Source organism: Staurois parvus, unplaced genomic scaffold (genome assembly GCF_062004578.1).
Source record: "Staurois parvus isolate SC_StPar_1 unplaced genomic scaffold, SC_StPar_1.0 ptg001192l, whole genome shotgun sequence".
NCBI lineage: Eukaryota > Metazoa > Chordata > Amphibia > Anura > Ranidae > Staurois > Staurois parvus.
Genome location: NW_028318988.1, coordinates 89,211 through 102,711, shown reverse-complemented (window position 1 = coordinate 102,711; position 13,501 = coordinate 89,211). Strand labels below are relative to the sequence as shown.

The window sequence follows — 13,501 nt, the reverse complement described above, 5'->3', positions numbered from 1 at the left end:
CACCGAAAGAGCTCTATTTGTGGGGAAAACAAGACAAACATTTCATTTGGGTGCAGTATTGCATGACTGTGCGATCGTCAGTTACAGTAACGCAAAAGCAAAAAATGGCCTGGTCAGGAAGGGGGATAAATCCTCTGGAGGGAAAGTGGTTAATACACAGACTTTATTTTCCTCTTCCAGCTTCTGCTGGCATCGCTCCCCATCTCCAGGCTGCTAGAAAGGTCCCAGTTGAAGTGTACTTCGTATTAATCCACTTGGGAAAGGAGTTCCTCTACAGAAGAAGCATCCGCTTATGCGGCTCCTACTCCCTCCACTGACGCTTGCTTCCTTCGCTACCTATGCTCTGGGATGGTGGGTCGGCCAGCCCAGTTCGAGTTGTTGACCCCGGGCGTGCACTTTCCTGGTGTGAAGTCATGAGCCACATCAGAGGGCTCTGAGGCTCAGGGGTTTATTTTCTAATTCCCTCTAGTGTTCTCTAAAATTATTGCTTTGTATATTTTGGTACAAATACATATTTCCCATGATCCTCAGTTCTAATGGCCATAATGTGGTATTTCATTACTACCCATAATGATAAAAAATTCACTCAGAATAAAAAATAGTCTGTTTTTATTATTATTGCCCAATTCACGTAAAAAAATGTACATGCACTGGATGAATGGTTATGCAATTATTATTATTATTTTTAATTGTTATAAATAGACCCCTTATTGCCATTCTTTTTACGTATTGATTTTTTTTTTTCCAAGAAAGAAGGTTTATTGTGATATACAAATTGACATAATAAGATAAACATGTGAAATATGAGAAAGACAGTTGGCAATACACACATCCAGTCAAAAGTGCATGAAAGCAAGTACAATTACAAAACTAAGCAGTATGGGGGAATTAAACCATGACACGGTAGTGCCTGAAATACATTAGAACGCTTATAATAAAATGCGTTAGGCCATGAGGCACCGGACCTCCTGTGATAACATCACAAAGTGTGGATCTGCAGAGGGGAGAAGAACATAAACGACGTCTAAGCCAGAGTCAGTGCTATGAGTTTAAAGTAATGGAGGCATCCGAGAGCGGGTGTGAGAATGTGTGATCAAGTAAACTGCTAGTAGAAAAGGAGAAGTGATTCTGTCAGCATAGCCAATTGTCCTTTGGGTAATTGACCAATTCTTGCAGATATTTGTCAGAAATGAAGAATAGAAGAAGAGAAGAAGCCATAGAGCGGAAAAAAAAGGGGGGGGGGAGAGTAAGAGAGAGAAAAAAAAAATGGGGAGGGGGGAAGGAGCAGCACAGGGGGTGTACAAATGAGAAAGGGAATAACAGAGTGATTGTTATCCATACGGTGGTACATTCGCGAAAGCCAATAGATGCCAGCCTGTCATCAGAATCGGTCGGTTGGTGGAGGAGGACAAGCGGGGAGAATCCGCCCCCATAGAGTCAATCAAGAGAGAGTAGCACCTCAGGGAGTCCAGCTGAATTCAGACCGACTGGTCCATGAGGGATCGGTATACAGGGTAGTCAGAAAATGTGTCCAACAGGCCCATACGTGAGAAAATTTTGTGGGGGTATCGAGTGCAGTTGCAATCAACTCTTCCATGTCCGCCATTTTTCCCACTCGGGTGAGATAATCACGTATAGAGGGAAGACGGGGGGAGCCCCACAGAACAGGAATACAAAGTCTGGCCGCGTTGACCATATGCATGGCTAGGGATTTGAAGTACTGTCCCCTGGGAAGGGGTGAAGGAGAAATTGGGCTGGGAAAAGAACTAAGGGTAAGGTAGTTACGGACACCACAAGCCGATGAACCTCTCGCCAAAACGGTTGGAGAGCCGAGCAGGACCACCAGATGTGGAGAAACGATCCAACAGAAGTTCTGCATCTCCAACAGCTGTTGGGAAAGGAAGGATTGAAACAATGAATCCTCAAAGGGGTGCAATACCATCTAAAGGCTATTTTGTTGCTGTTTTCCTGGGTCGAGACATTGAGGGAGCATTTATGAGAGTACTTAGAGATTAGATCCCAGTCGGAGTCTGATAGGTTAGTGTCTAAATCTCTGTTCCAGGCCCGACAAGAGGGAAGAGAGTTGTATGTCCTGTTTATTGCCATTCTATGTTGTCAGTGCTGAATAGGTGATGGTTTTAGTTGATGAAGCCAGTCAGTTAGATGTAATAAATGTATGTAGAGTGTATGTACTGTAGATGTGGATTGGGCAGATATATGGAAAGGTTTACTTTTCTCCTTTCGTTTCAGCGCCCACCATCCTTATAGATGTGGCAGAGTCAGATCCAGTGATGCAGGAAGAGATTTTTGGCCCAATCCTTCCCATTGTCACTGTTTCTGGGCTAGACGAAGCCATTCAGTTCATCAACAAGCGAGAAAAGCCGCTCGCTGCCTATGCGTTCTCCACCAATTCGCAGGTCAGCACATCTGTTTGTGTGTGTATGTCACAGGAAATGTCCCTAGGCCCAGTACAGTAATTGGGCACAGGTCCCTTATATCACATATAGGAGGGTACTTAGGCCTGGTGCATCAACTACAAGCCCCTCATATTACATACAGGAAGAGTCTCTAGAACAGGGGGCAGGAACTGGACATGGATCCCTCATATCACATATAGGAAGGGTCCCTGGGCCTGGTGCATCAACTACAAGCCCCTCATATTACATACAGGAAGAGTTTCTAGGCCTAGTGCAGCAACTGGACGCAGGCCCCTCATATCACATATAGGAGGGTACTTAGGCCTGGTGCATCAACTACAAGCCCCTCATATTACATACAGGAAGAATCCCTAGGGCTTGTGCAGGAACTGAGCATGGATCCCTCATATCACATATAGAAAGGGTCCCTGGGCCTGGTGCATCAACTTCAAGCCCCTCATATTACATACAGGAAATGTTCCTAGGCCTGTTGCAGCTACTGGACACAGGCCCCTCATATCACATATAGGAGGGTCCTTAGACCTGGTGCATCAACTACAAGCCCCTCATATTACATACAGGAAGAGTCTCTAGAACTGGTGCAGGAACTGGACATGGATCCCTCATATCACATATAGAAAGGGTCCCTGGGCCTGGTGCATCAACTACAAGCCCCTCATATTACATACAGGAAGAGTCCCTAGAACTGGTACAGGAACTGGACATGGATTCCTCATATCACATATAGGAAGGGTCCTTGGGCCTGGTGCATCAACTACAAGCCCCTCATATTACATACAGGAAGAGTTCCTAGGCCTGGTGCAGCAACTGGACACAGGCCCCTCATATCACATATAGGAAGGGTCCCTGGGCCTGGTGCATCAACTACAGGCCCCTCATATTACATATAAAAAGAGTGCTTAGGCCTGCTGCATCAACTGGACATGGGCCCCTCCTATTACATACAGGAAGGGTCCCTAAACCTGGTGCAGCAACTGGACACAAGTCCCTTATACCACATACAGGGAGGGTCCCAAAGCCCAGTGCATCAACAGGTCAATAGGTTTCAATACCTAGCCACAAACCCATCATATTGCTTTCAGAAAAGGTCTCAAGTCCCTCTTAGCAGTACCTAACCAGAAACCTATCATATTGTTTACACAAAAGGTTTCTGGACCCCATTGCAGTGCCTAGTCACAAGCCCATCATATTGCTAACAGAAACTGACTCCTCATATTATTTACAGAAAGGTTCCCTGGACCCTATTGCAATGAATTAAAGCAAGAAAAGGAAGAGGGGCACCATGACATTCATAGTATAGTAGCCACATTTAATATACATTTTAAAGGTTAAGAAAAGTTGCACTCACAAACATAAATTAATATGAGCGTGTCTCTCAGGTCAGTGCGCAGTCCAGGCATCAGTGAAGGAGGAGGACCAGTTCTCAGCCGCCTCAAACACTCTTCATCCAGAGCTGTTGTGCGAAGGCACTACAGAGCTGGAAGGAGCCACCAACTAGAGACTATGCAAACACCATAAGACATAAGTTTTGCTTTTTTAAAATTATCAAGGTCTATAAAACAAAAGCCATACGATACCTTGCTATGTGGTACCCCACATACATGACACGGTCTTTATACATCACAAAAAAAAAAAAAAAAAAAAAAGATGACAGTGGTTAGGACATTTTTTTAATTAGTTTTTTTATATTTATATATATATAATATATATATATATATATATATATAATATATATATGACAGTGTTTGCATAGTCTCTCGGAGGCGGCTCCAGTGTTTCACAGAGGCGATTCCTTCCAGCTCCACGGTGCCTTCTTGCAGTGGCTCTGGATGAAGAGTGCTTGAAACGGTTGTGAACTGGTCTCCCACCTCCACCGATGCCCAGACTGCACACTGATCTGCGATACACATTCATATTCATTTATGTTTGTGAGCGCAACTTTTATTAACTTTTAAAATTTATAATGCATTTGGTTACTACACTATGGTTGGCTTGGCCTCCTCCTCTCTTTTGATTGTTTTGTTCACAGACTCTAGATTCCCAGCCAGACAGAGGAGGCAACCTTGCACAGCCTGCAGTTAGTCATCCATTGATTAGAAGTTGCTCATAGCCTCCGGATTAAGTTTACAACAAGCTGACACTTGTATTGCAATTCATTGCAGCTCACTTCATTGTTTCTACATGACAATTACTAGAGAAACCTGTTTATAGTTGGCTGTTACACAGTAACCTCTAGGAGTTGTTTCCTAGCTCAGTTTACTATGCCCCTTCTGTGGTATCTTTATTTTCCCTGTTAGAAGAGCGCCAAACACTTCTATTTTTATCTTCTAAAACCTGTTAGCCCCATTGCAGTACCTAGCCACAAACTCATCATATTACTGATAGAAAGGGTCTCTGGGTCCCATTGCAGTACCTAGCCACAAACACATCATATTACTGATAGAAAGGGTCTCTGAACCCCATTGCAGTACCTAGCCACAAACTCATCATATTACTAATAGAACGTGTCTCTGGAACCCATTGCAGTACCTAGCCACAAACTCATCATATTACTGATAGAAAGGGTCTCTGGACCCCATTGCAGTACCTTGCCATAAACTCCTCATATTACTTCTAGGAAGGGTCTCTGGACCTCATTGCAGTACCTAGATACAAATCCATCATATCACATACAGAAAGGGTATCTAGGCCCCCATGCAGCAGCTAGACATGGGCCTATGATTATGAAAGACCACCTGGCACCCCACCTGGGTGCCTCCACCAGATAGCTGCTTCCTCACCACTGGAACACAGGAATAAGGTATCATAGCTGGGAAGTGCATCCAAGAACTAGATGACACTAGTTTAGGTGCAAACAGGAACCACTTTTATTGAAAATTCACACACAATTTATATTACACAAAAACAGATAAGAGCTTGATCACATTATCCTAAACAATGCAAACTTTAAACAGTAATACAGTTACATAGAGAACTGTCAGAAAAGCCTTAAACCTCCTGAAAGCTGATTGGTTAGGGGGACAAAGAGAAATTCTGATTTATTCTGTATATGGGGTGTAATGGCAAGGCACATTTATACTGGACACAGAAACATTTTCTCCTTCATATGCAGAAGATTTGGGGTCACCTACTCATAGCTCAAAGTTTTTTATGGGGGCAGAATTAATTGCCTGCACACCAAAAACTGCCAGTACAGAGAACTGATATTGCCATTTTTTTCCCCGTCAGATCATCAATCAGTTCCTGGACAGGACAAGCAGTGGCAGCTTCTGTGCTAATGACGGTGTCATGCAAACCACCATCATGTCTCTGCCATTTGGAGGAGTCGGTGAGTAAAGGACACCTTCAACCTGTCCATTGGTGGATTTCTCTTTCTTCTGGCATCACTCACATTTCAGATGACTGAATAATAATTGGGCCTTTGCTGTAGAAACCTAGAGGTACAGCTCAGATATACGACACTGCCGCAGGAAACTCCTCACCATTCTCTTTGTTTTGGTTAGTCCTGCAGGCTTGTCAGAGGTAATGAGGTCAACATGTGCTTAGCTCCTAAGGGTAGGTGAAGATCTTTGCATGTCGGGAATGTGCATTTAATTGTTTGCTTCCCAACAAGCAGGAAAACACGCTGCCTTTTAGCAGATGTGCAGTGGTGTCATTCATTGGTAATGTCACCTCCATGCAGCTGTAAATATGCATTTTTGCACGACAAATCACAGGTTGCCGCAGCACCATGTGGGTTGGTGCAATGTGTTTTTGGTAAAGGGTCAGGGGTTTCTTTTCCATGTTTCTCGTGCACAGAGCAGCCTAAGTCATTCCACAAATTTTCAATGGGGTTTATGTCTGGGCTCTGACTAGGCCATGCAAGGGCATTCACCTTTTTCTCCTCCAACCTCCGTGTGGTCATTTTTGCTGTGTGATTTGGGTCATTTTCATGTTGGAAAGTAAACCTTCTTCCCATTGACAACTTTCTGGCAGAGGGCAGATTTTCCTTAAGAATTTGATGGCATTTTGCCCTATACATTTTTCCCTCTATCCTGACAAGTGCTCCAGTCCCGGCTGCAGAGAAACCCCCCATAATGGGATATCACCACCTCCATGGAATGCTGCTATTTGGATGGTGAGCTGGATTGGATTTCCACCAGACTTGTCTTTTGGTCAGATGAGATTAAAGTTGAATGGTTTGGCCTCAACACTAAAACACTTTTTTCAATGTGACCTCAGAATCTTCGAGGTGCGTTTTGGCAAAGCTCAGTCGTGACAGCATGCGAGGAGCAGCTTTTTTCTTCAAACCCTCCCATACAACCACATTTGTGGAGAATTTATGATATTGTTGTCACATGCACACAATGACCACTCTTTGTAATAAATTCCAGCAACTGCTTCAGAGTTACTGTAGGCCTCTTGGTAGCCTCTTTGACCAGTTTCCTCCTGGCTCTTTCATCCAGTTTGGAGAGACATCCTGATCCAGGATGGGTCTGTGTTGTACCAAATACCTTCCACTTCTTAATAATATACATCACTGTGCTTCTAGGCATTGATAAAGCTTTTGACATTTTTTGTATCCATTTCCTGACTTGTGTCTCTCCACAACTTTATCTTCTGACAGTGCCTCACCACCCAATATTATTATTATACAGGATTTATATAGCGCCAGAAGGTTTGCTCAGCGCTGTACATTATAGTGGGGGGCAGTACATGAGACAATACAGTAACAAAACCTAGAATCCATCTGCCTTTATCTCAGGCATGCAGGCAGGAGGGGGTGCTTAGCTGAGAAAGCCCTTCCTCCGCTCCTGAAGACTCCTGGGATGTGTGACATCATTTTCTTAAGCAAGAAACCAGGGAATAAAGTGACCTTGGACGGCATAGTTGATTCTTTGCTTAATTTGTACCAGGAAAGCTCTTTTCATGTGAGCTAATCAAAATGACCACCGCTGATCGCAGTTCAAAGTCAAATGGCTTTGTGTGTCATTGAGAAGATGACTATATACACCTGATGGAGTTTACAAGCCATTTTTAGGAGGGGAGTGTTCATTTTTCCAACTTTTTGATTTTTTTTTCTGACACGTTGGTGTTATATCTTTCACTTGGATGCAGTGAGCAAATACAGCTGGATGAAACAAAAACTGTGTCTGTCTTCATTTCAAGCTGCAAAGCAACACACTATGATTATTTTAAAGGGGGTGATTCTTTTCTATACCCACTGTAGCAATCTTCTGGAAAAACTGCAACATTTTTCATATCCACTCAGACCAACCAATATAGGAAACAAGTGCTGAAGATGCAAAACAAATTCCAAACACAAATCGGTTCAACATAATGAATATGATAAACCAAAATTCTTCCATGAACAAATGCACCTGAAGCTAAAATTTCCAGTGTACACATGTCTACTTGTAAAGTCTATCCTGGCTAAGAGGATGTCTCTACCATCTGGGGCATTAGAGATGTTCCCTTCACTTGTTTTCCTTTGACAATGGAAAAATTCAACAGGGACAGAGAAAAAAATAAAAATCTGACAGGGTCAGGTTCAATCCTTCCCCAACTCTAAAAAGAAAGAAAAAAAAAAAATTCTGTCACATTCATCTGTCCCTTGCTCTAGCAGCAGGTGCAGCCAATCAGAGGCTGTCCTAAATGGCTTTTTCACATGTTGCTTGACATTTGAGCACAAAAGTTTCCAAGCCCCATTGTATCTCTAAACACAGTGTTCCTGTGTTCCCAGCACCCCAGTGCAGCAACGGACTCTCAGTTTATTATATACCTGTGTTCCCTGTACCTCAATACTGCAAGATACTTTCTCCTGCATGTTGGTGCTTGTTTCCTCTGTAACTGCCTGTTTGGATAAGTCAGAGGGCCGCAAATTGGGAGCCATCAGCAGAAGAGCCCATCAACCCCTTGCAGCATGTTCTGTGTCCCAGATTCCAAGGGTATTCTTAGTGTAGTGTTTGTTTCTAGTTAAGCTGTTAGGTTAAATAAAAATTTAGCTTCAATGTGGCCAATAGAGCAGTGATCTATTGGTCATGTCTGTGTCAGGATCAGGGGTCAGGCTCAAAGACCAGTTGCTATAGCAGTGGAAAGGCTCACACCAAAACCAGCAGGATATTGGCACAGGCAGGTCACTGTGGCAGAGGAGTGGGCTCACCTGAGGTGCGGAGTCTAAGTACTGACCAGTGTTCACCAGAGCTCCTGATGGTGGAAATGGTTTTGCTGGGTGTTAGCACCAGGTCACGGTCTTCAGGATCACCCCACCAGGAGGTGAGTAAGAGGAGGTCCAGTAGCGTATTAAGCAGGTAAGGAGCAAACAAAAGTGTGGTCAGTAAACAAGCCAAGGTCGAGATCAGGCAGAAGCGTAGTCGAGAACAAGCCAAGGTCAGTAATGAGCAGTCGCAGGTTGTGATCAGGCAGAAGCGTAGTCGAGAACAAGCCAAGGTCGGTAATGAGCAGTCGCAGGTTGGGATCAGGCAGAAGCATAGTTGAGAACAAGCCAAGGTCAGTAATGAGCAGTCGCAGGTTGGGATCAGGCAGAAGCATAGTCGAGAACAAGCCAAGGTCGGTAATGAGCAGTCGCAGGTTGGGATCAGGAAGAAGCATAGTCAAGAACAAGCCAAGGTCGGTAATGAGCAGTCGCAGGTTGGGATCAGGCAGAAGCGTAGCCGAGAACAAGCCAAGGTCAGTAATGAGCAGTCGCAGGTTGGGAGCAGGCAGAAGCGTAGTTGAGAACAAGCCAAGGGTCAATAACGAGTGGTACAAAATATGGATGACAGCAGAAAAGGCAAGGAACAAGATACTGGCTGGAGAGCACAATAATCTGGCAAACAAGAAATTCAGATACATGGCTTATATCAGGAAGTTTATGGGAGGAGCAAGGGGTTTAAGGTTCATGACACAGAAGATCAAGGTAGGATCATCCAAATAATTGTCAAGGGAGCTGTCCAGCATTCCAGGTGGCTCAGCAAGAAGAAACATTGCCACTCACCACAGAAGACCCAGGTTTGGACCCAGGGTTTAACAGTCTGGTTAGGGTTCCTGTTTCTCCTAGGTCTGTTGCCCCTAGGGGATAGCTTATGAGACAAAATATTGCAGTCTTGACCTCAGCAGGAGCTGGGCTGAGGGCCTGCAGGAGAATGCTAATTAATTTTTACTAGAGGTCACTGCCCCGAAGTCCTAGTCTGGAGGAGGATCTGAAGGATCTGCCTATTGCTTGTGCCAGACCTGCTTGTCTTCACCTGCCTGGAGTTTGCATGTTCTCCCTGTGGCTGCGTGGGTTTCCTCCGAGTACTCCGGTTTCCTCCCACTCTCCAAAGACATGCTGGTAGGTTAATTGGCTCCTGTCTAAATTGGCTCTAATATGTGTATGTATGAATGTGAGTTAGGGACCTTAGATTGTACGCCCCTTGAGGGTTAAGAACTGATGTGAATGTACAATATATATGTAAAGCGCTGCGTAAATTGACAGCGCTATATAAGTACCTGAAATAATAATGTGTGCCTTCTGCTGTGAAATCTTTGGGAACTATCTTCACAGCACATTTCCTGTGTCTCTTCAGCCCAGCTTTAGTCATATTACTATAAACCTTGACTAAAGCTGGCCATACACCGGTAAGGTTTTGGTTTAAAATCTCTTCCAGTGGTTAGGGTCAAATTTACTTTTGTTTTCAACCATACTGAGAAGAAAATTCAAAGAAGCAGGATGTATTTATTTTTCTCACAAACAAAATTCTAACTGAATGTGGCTTTTGTTCAGAAAAAGCCATACATAGTGTTATGCAACCTGTTTTAGTATGTCTAGGATTCCACTCAAATAGTGGATCTGAGTGATATTTGAAGGGTCTTTAGACAAAATTATTTGATTCCTTGATGTTTGTCAAGTTTGTCCTTTTAGAATCACACTCATAGACAGAGTTGGAAGCTCTCCTGAGATTTCCAGAGGGAAGATAGAAGGGTCTTCACAGATGGCTTTCTTGTACTTTTGAAAGTGTCCCGGTGACTTAAAGCCCTGGGCACATGTGGTGTCATCATTTTGTCTGTGGAACCATTGTGGTTGTGGTCACTTGAGCAAGCAGGGAATTTCCACCTAAATTAGGTTTGGCCAGCTGGCAAGAGATGAATGCATTAATGCATTAATTGACTAGCTCAATCACATCATTTTAGGTCAAATTACACCACCATAGTTCATTGTCACAAATCTGTCCCAATTGAGTGACTAATGGCCTTGAAGCTTGGCGTTTTTCCATATCTCCATCAGTTTGTCCACCTTAAGTCTTTTCAGGATTACACAGCCCTCATAAACAGAGATATTATTATTATTGTTCCTAACCAGGGGCGGACTGACAACTCATGGGGCCCCCGAGCAATAGGGGATCATGGGGCCCTGTGTACTTGCCCACACTCAAAAAAACATATAAAAAAGGTACCAGGGGCATTTCATGGGGCCCCCTACTGACCCCGGGCCCTCGGGCAGTGCCCCAGTGCTGGAATGGTCAATCCGCCCCTGTTCCTAACATCAGTCCTCAATACCTATCATAAATAGCAAGTCATCTGCAAGGATAGATGCACTAATTAGTAGCATAATCACATAATTTTGGGTCATTGCTAATTAATTGCTGACCCAAAAGGGTCCAAAAATTCCCATATGGTCCATTTGTAATCATACCTGTGGATATGGTTAGTTGAGATGCTATATTTCATCACTTTTTATTTTGTGAGTCGCTACCTCCACTGCCATCTTACAGCATCTGTCCTTTAAAATTAAAATAATGGGTGCCATGTTGTAACTTATATTAATCACAATAAAAGTTGAAAATAAGTATTAGAGTGGCACCCATTATTTTATTTTACATGGACTGATGATCATATAAATTAGGAGAGAGATATACAGTTTGGCGCAGTTTTTATTAAGGAAAAACATTTTCTCTCTTTTCCCTTTTTTGACAAGCATTGTTTGTTCATTATATTTCTGTCAGCATCTGTCCTTTTATCTTGCAGGACACAGCGGGATGGGAATGTATCATGGCAAGTTCACTTTTGACACCTTTTCCCATAAGCGGGCGTGCCTCCTGCGCAGTGACGGTCGCGAGAAACTCAATGAAGCGCGTTACCCTCCATACAACGAAAGTCGGCTGGGATTCATCCTCTCCATGACGGAGGTGAAGCGAAAAGGAGGCTGCGTTATCTCATGAAGATCAGGAAACAATCGCAGACTCTGGCTGATCGCCGAGCACACACACAGATCACAGAACAAAAGCCATTCCGTCCCATGTTGTACGAAATTACCACGCAATGGATTTCCTGTCAGTATTTTACACATGGCCGGGAGCACTCAATTTTTTTAAAATCAGTTTATATCTGTATATAAAAGCAATTCTGTATCTTTATTATTAAATAGAAAAAAAAACATCTTGTTTGGTTTTGTTTCGGAAATTATTATTATACAGTATTTATAAAGCGCCAATAGTTCGTTCAGCGCTGTACATTACAAAGGGGGACAGAACATGTGACAGAACAATACCAATACAATGCAAAACATGAGGGGATCGAGGGCCCTGCTCCTTGGAGCTTACAATCTAGGAGGGAGGGGATGGTGGTACAGGAGGAGATAGCTGTGGGGGATGGAGTGGTAGGAAGAGTGGAGGAGGTGGGCAAGTTAGCAGGGGGTGGGGTAGGCTTCCCTGAAGAGATGGGTTTTCAGGCTGCGCCTAAAGGAGAGGAGAGTAGGTGATAATCTGATGGGTTGGGGCAGGGAGTTCCAGAGGATGGGTGACACCCTGGAAAAGTCCTGGAGGCGGGCATGGGAGGAGGAGACCAGGGAACTAGAGAGAAGGAGGTCTTGTGAGGAGGGGAGTGTGCGTGTTGGGTGGCACTTGGATATTAGGTCAGTGATGTAGTACGGGGCAGTATGGTGGACGGCTTTGTACGTCAGTGTTAGGATTTTGAATTTGATCTGTTGCGCAATTGGAAGCCAGTGGAGGGATTGGCAGAGGGGGGGGGGGGTGGCGGAAACGGAGTGGTTGGAAATGGAAAATACTCTTGATCCTGCTACTTGTAGAAGCCCTATATATGGTAAAATAGGATTGCATAAAGAATCCAATCAGGTTTGATTTGTTTCTGGCAAATTTGAACATTTCCTCTCATCCACCAATCAAATTACAGCTGCTATTTTCGGAGGGCACATTTTGGGCTTGATGGGCGGCTGAGAAGAGATAAAAATGGTTATTGGTATCAGTACAGGAGGCACAACATTTGAAGCAGACACAGGAAGGCGTTGCTGGCAGCTCAGATCCATCAAGTGTTGGCACTCAAACAAGTATCAGCATGGAAAATGAGGTGGCAATCTGGAGATTGTCCATGTGTCCTCCTTCATTAGTTGCCAGAATTAAACTAAACAATATCCCCATTCTCAAAAAATAATCCATACACATCCAATAAGTAATGGCCCTTCCATCTATTTTTCATGAAGTTGTTTCTTACTGTGTTTTTTTTGGCCCCATTACAACATTTTGAACCTCTCCTCTTCCTGCTCATGTTCTTTTGTATGAAATGAGCAGTACATGGTAGCTATGGTCATGTACACTGCTCTATGCACACTACAAACATCATAGTCCATGTCCGGATTGGGCAGTTGAGGATGGCTGCATTCCTACTGTAGCACCTTCCTTAGAAAGCTGATGATTAACTGTTTTTTCACCAGTTAAAGCACACAGCATTTTATTCACTTTTCCACTGACTCAAATGAACACTTTACAGCAGGGGTCTCCAAACTATGGCCCTCCAGCTGTTGAAGTACTACAGGCAGTGGTGTATTTTGGTTTTGTGCTGCCCTAGGCAAGACTAAAATTGGACACCCCCTCCCCCCCTGCATTTAAATGTGCCCCACCCTTTTATCTGCAAACTCCACCCCTTCATCTTTAGGCTCCACCTCTTCATATTAGAGCTCCACCCACTGACAATGATGGGATGCTATTCCTCCCACTGACACCAATGATGGGGCACTATTCCTCACACTGACACCAATGATGGGGCATGATTCTTCCCATTGACACCAATAATGGGGCACGATTCTTCCC

General features: G+C 43.9%; 1 protein-coding gene across 2 annotated transcripts in view; it reads left to right on the top strand.

Annotated features, from left to right (window-relative positions):
* The window catches only part of LOC149438337 (aldehyde dehydrogenase family 3 member B1-like), a 50,402-nt gene extending 38,568 nt beyond the window's left edge, over nucleotides 1-11,834 (top strand). For both annotated transcript variants that reach the window (XM_089659829.1, XM_089659830.1), the window contains exons 8-10: nucleotides 2,251-2,417; nucleotides 5,667-5,766; nucleotides 11,424-11,834. In XM_089659829.1, coding sequence (XP_089515955.1) covers nucleotides 2,251-2,417; nucleotides 5,667-5,766; nucleotides 11,424-11,617 — 461 coding nt within the window. In that variant the 3' untranslated portion in view covers nucleotides 11,618-11,834. The remainder of the gene's footprint in view (nucleotides 1-2,250; nucleotides 2,418-5,666; nucleotides 5,767-11,423) is intronic.
* The last annotated feature ends 1,667 nt before the right edge of the window (nucleotides 11,835-13,501 follow it).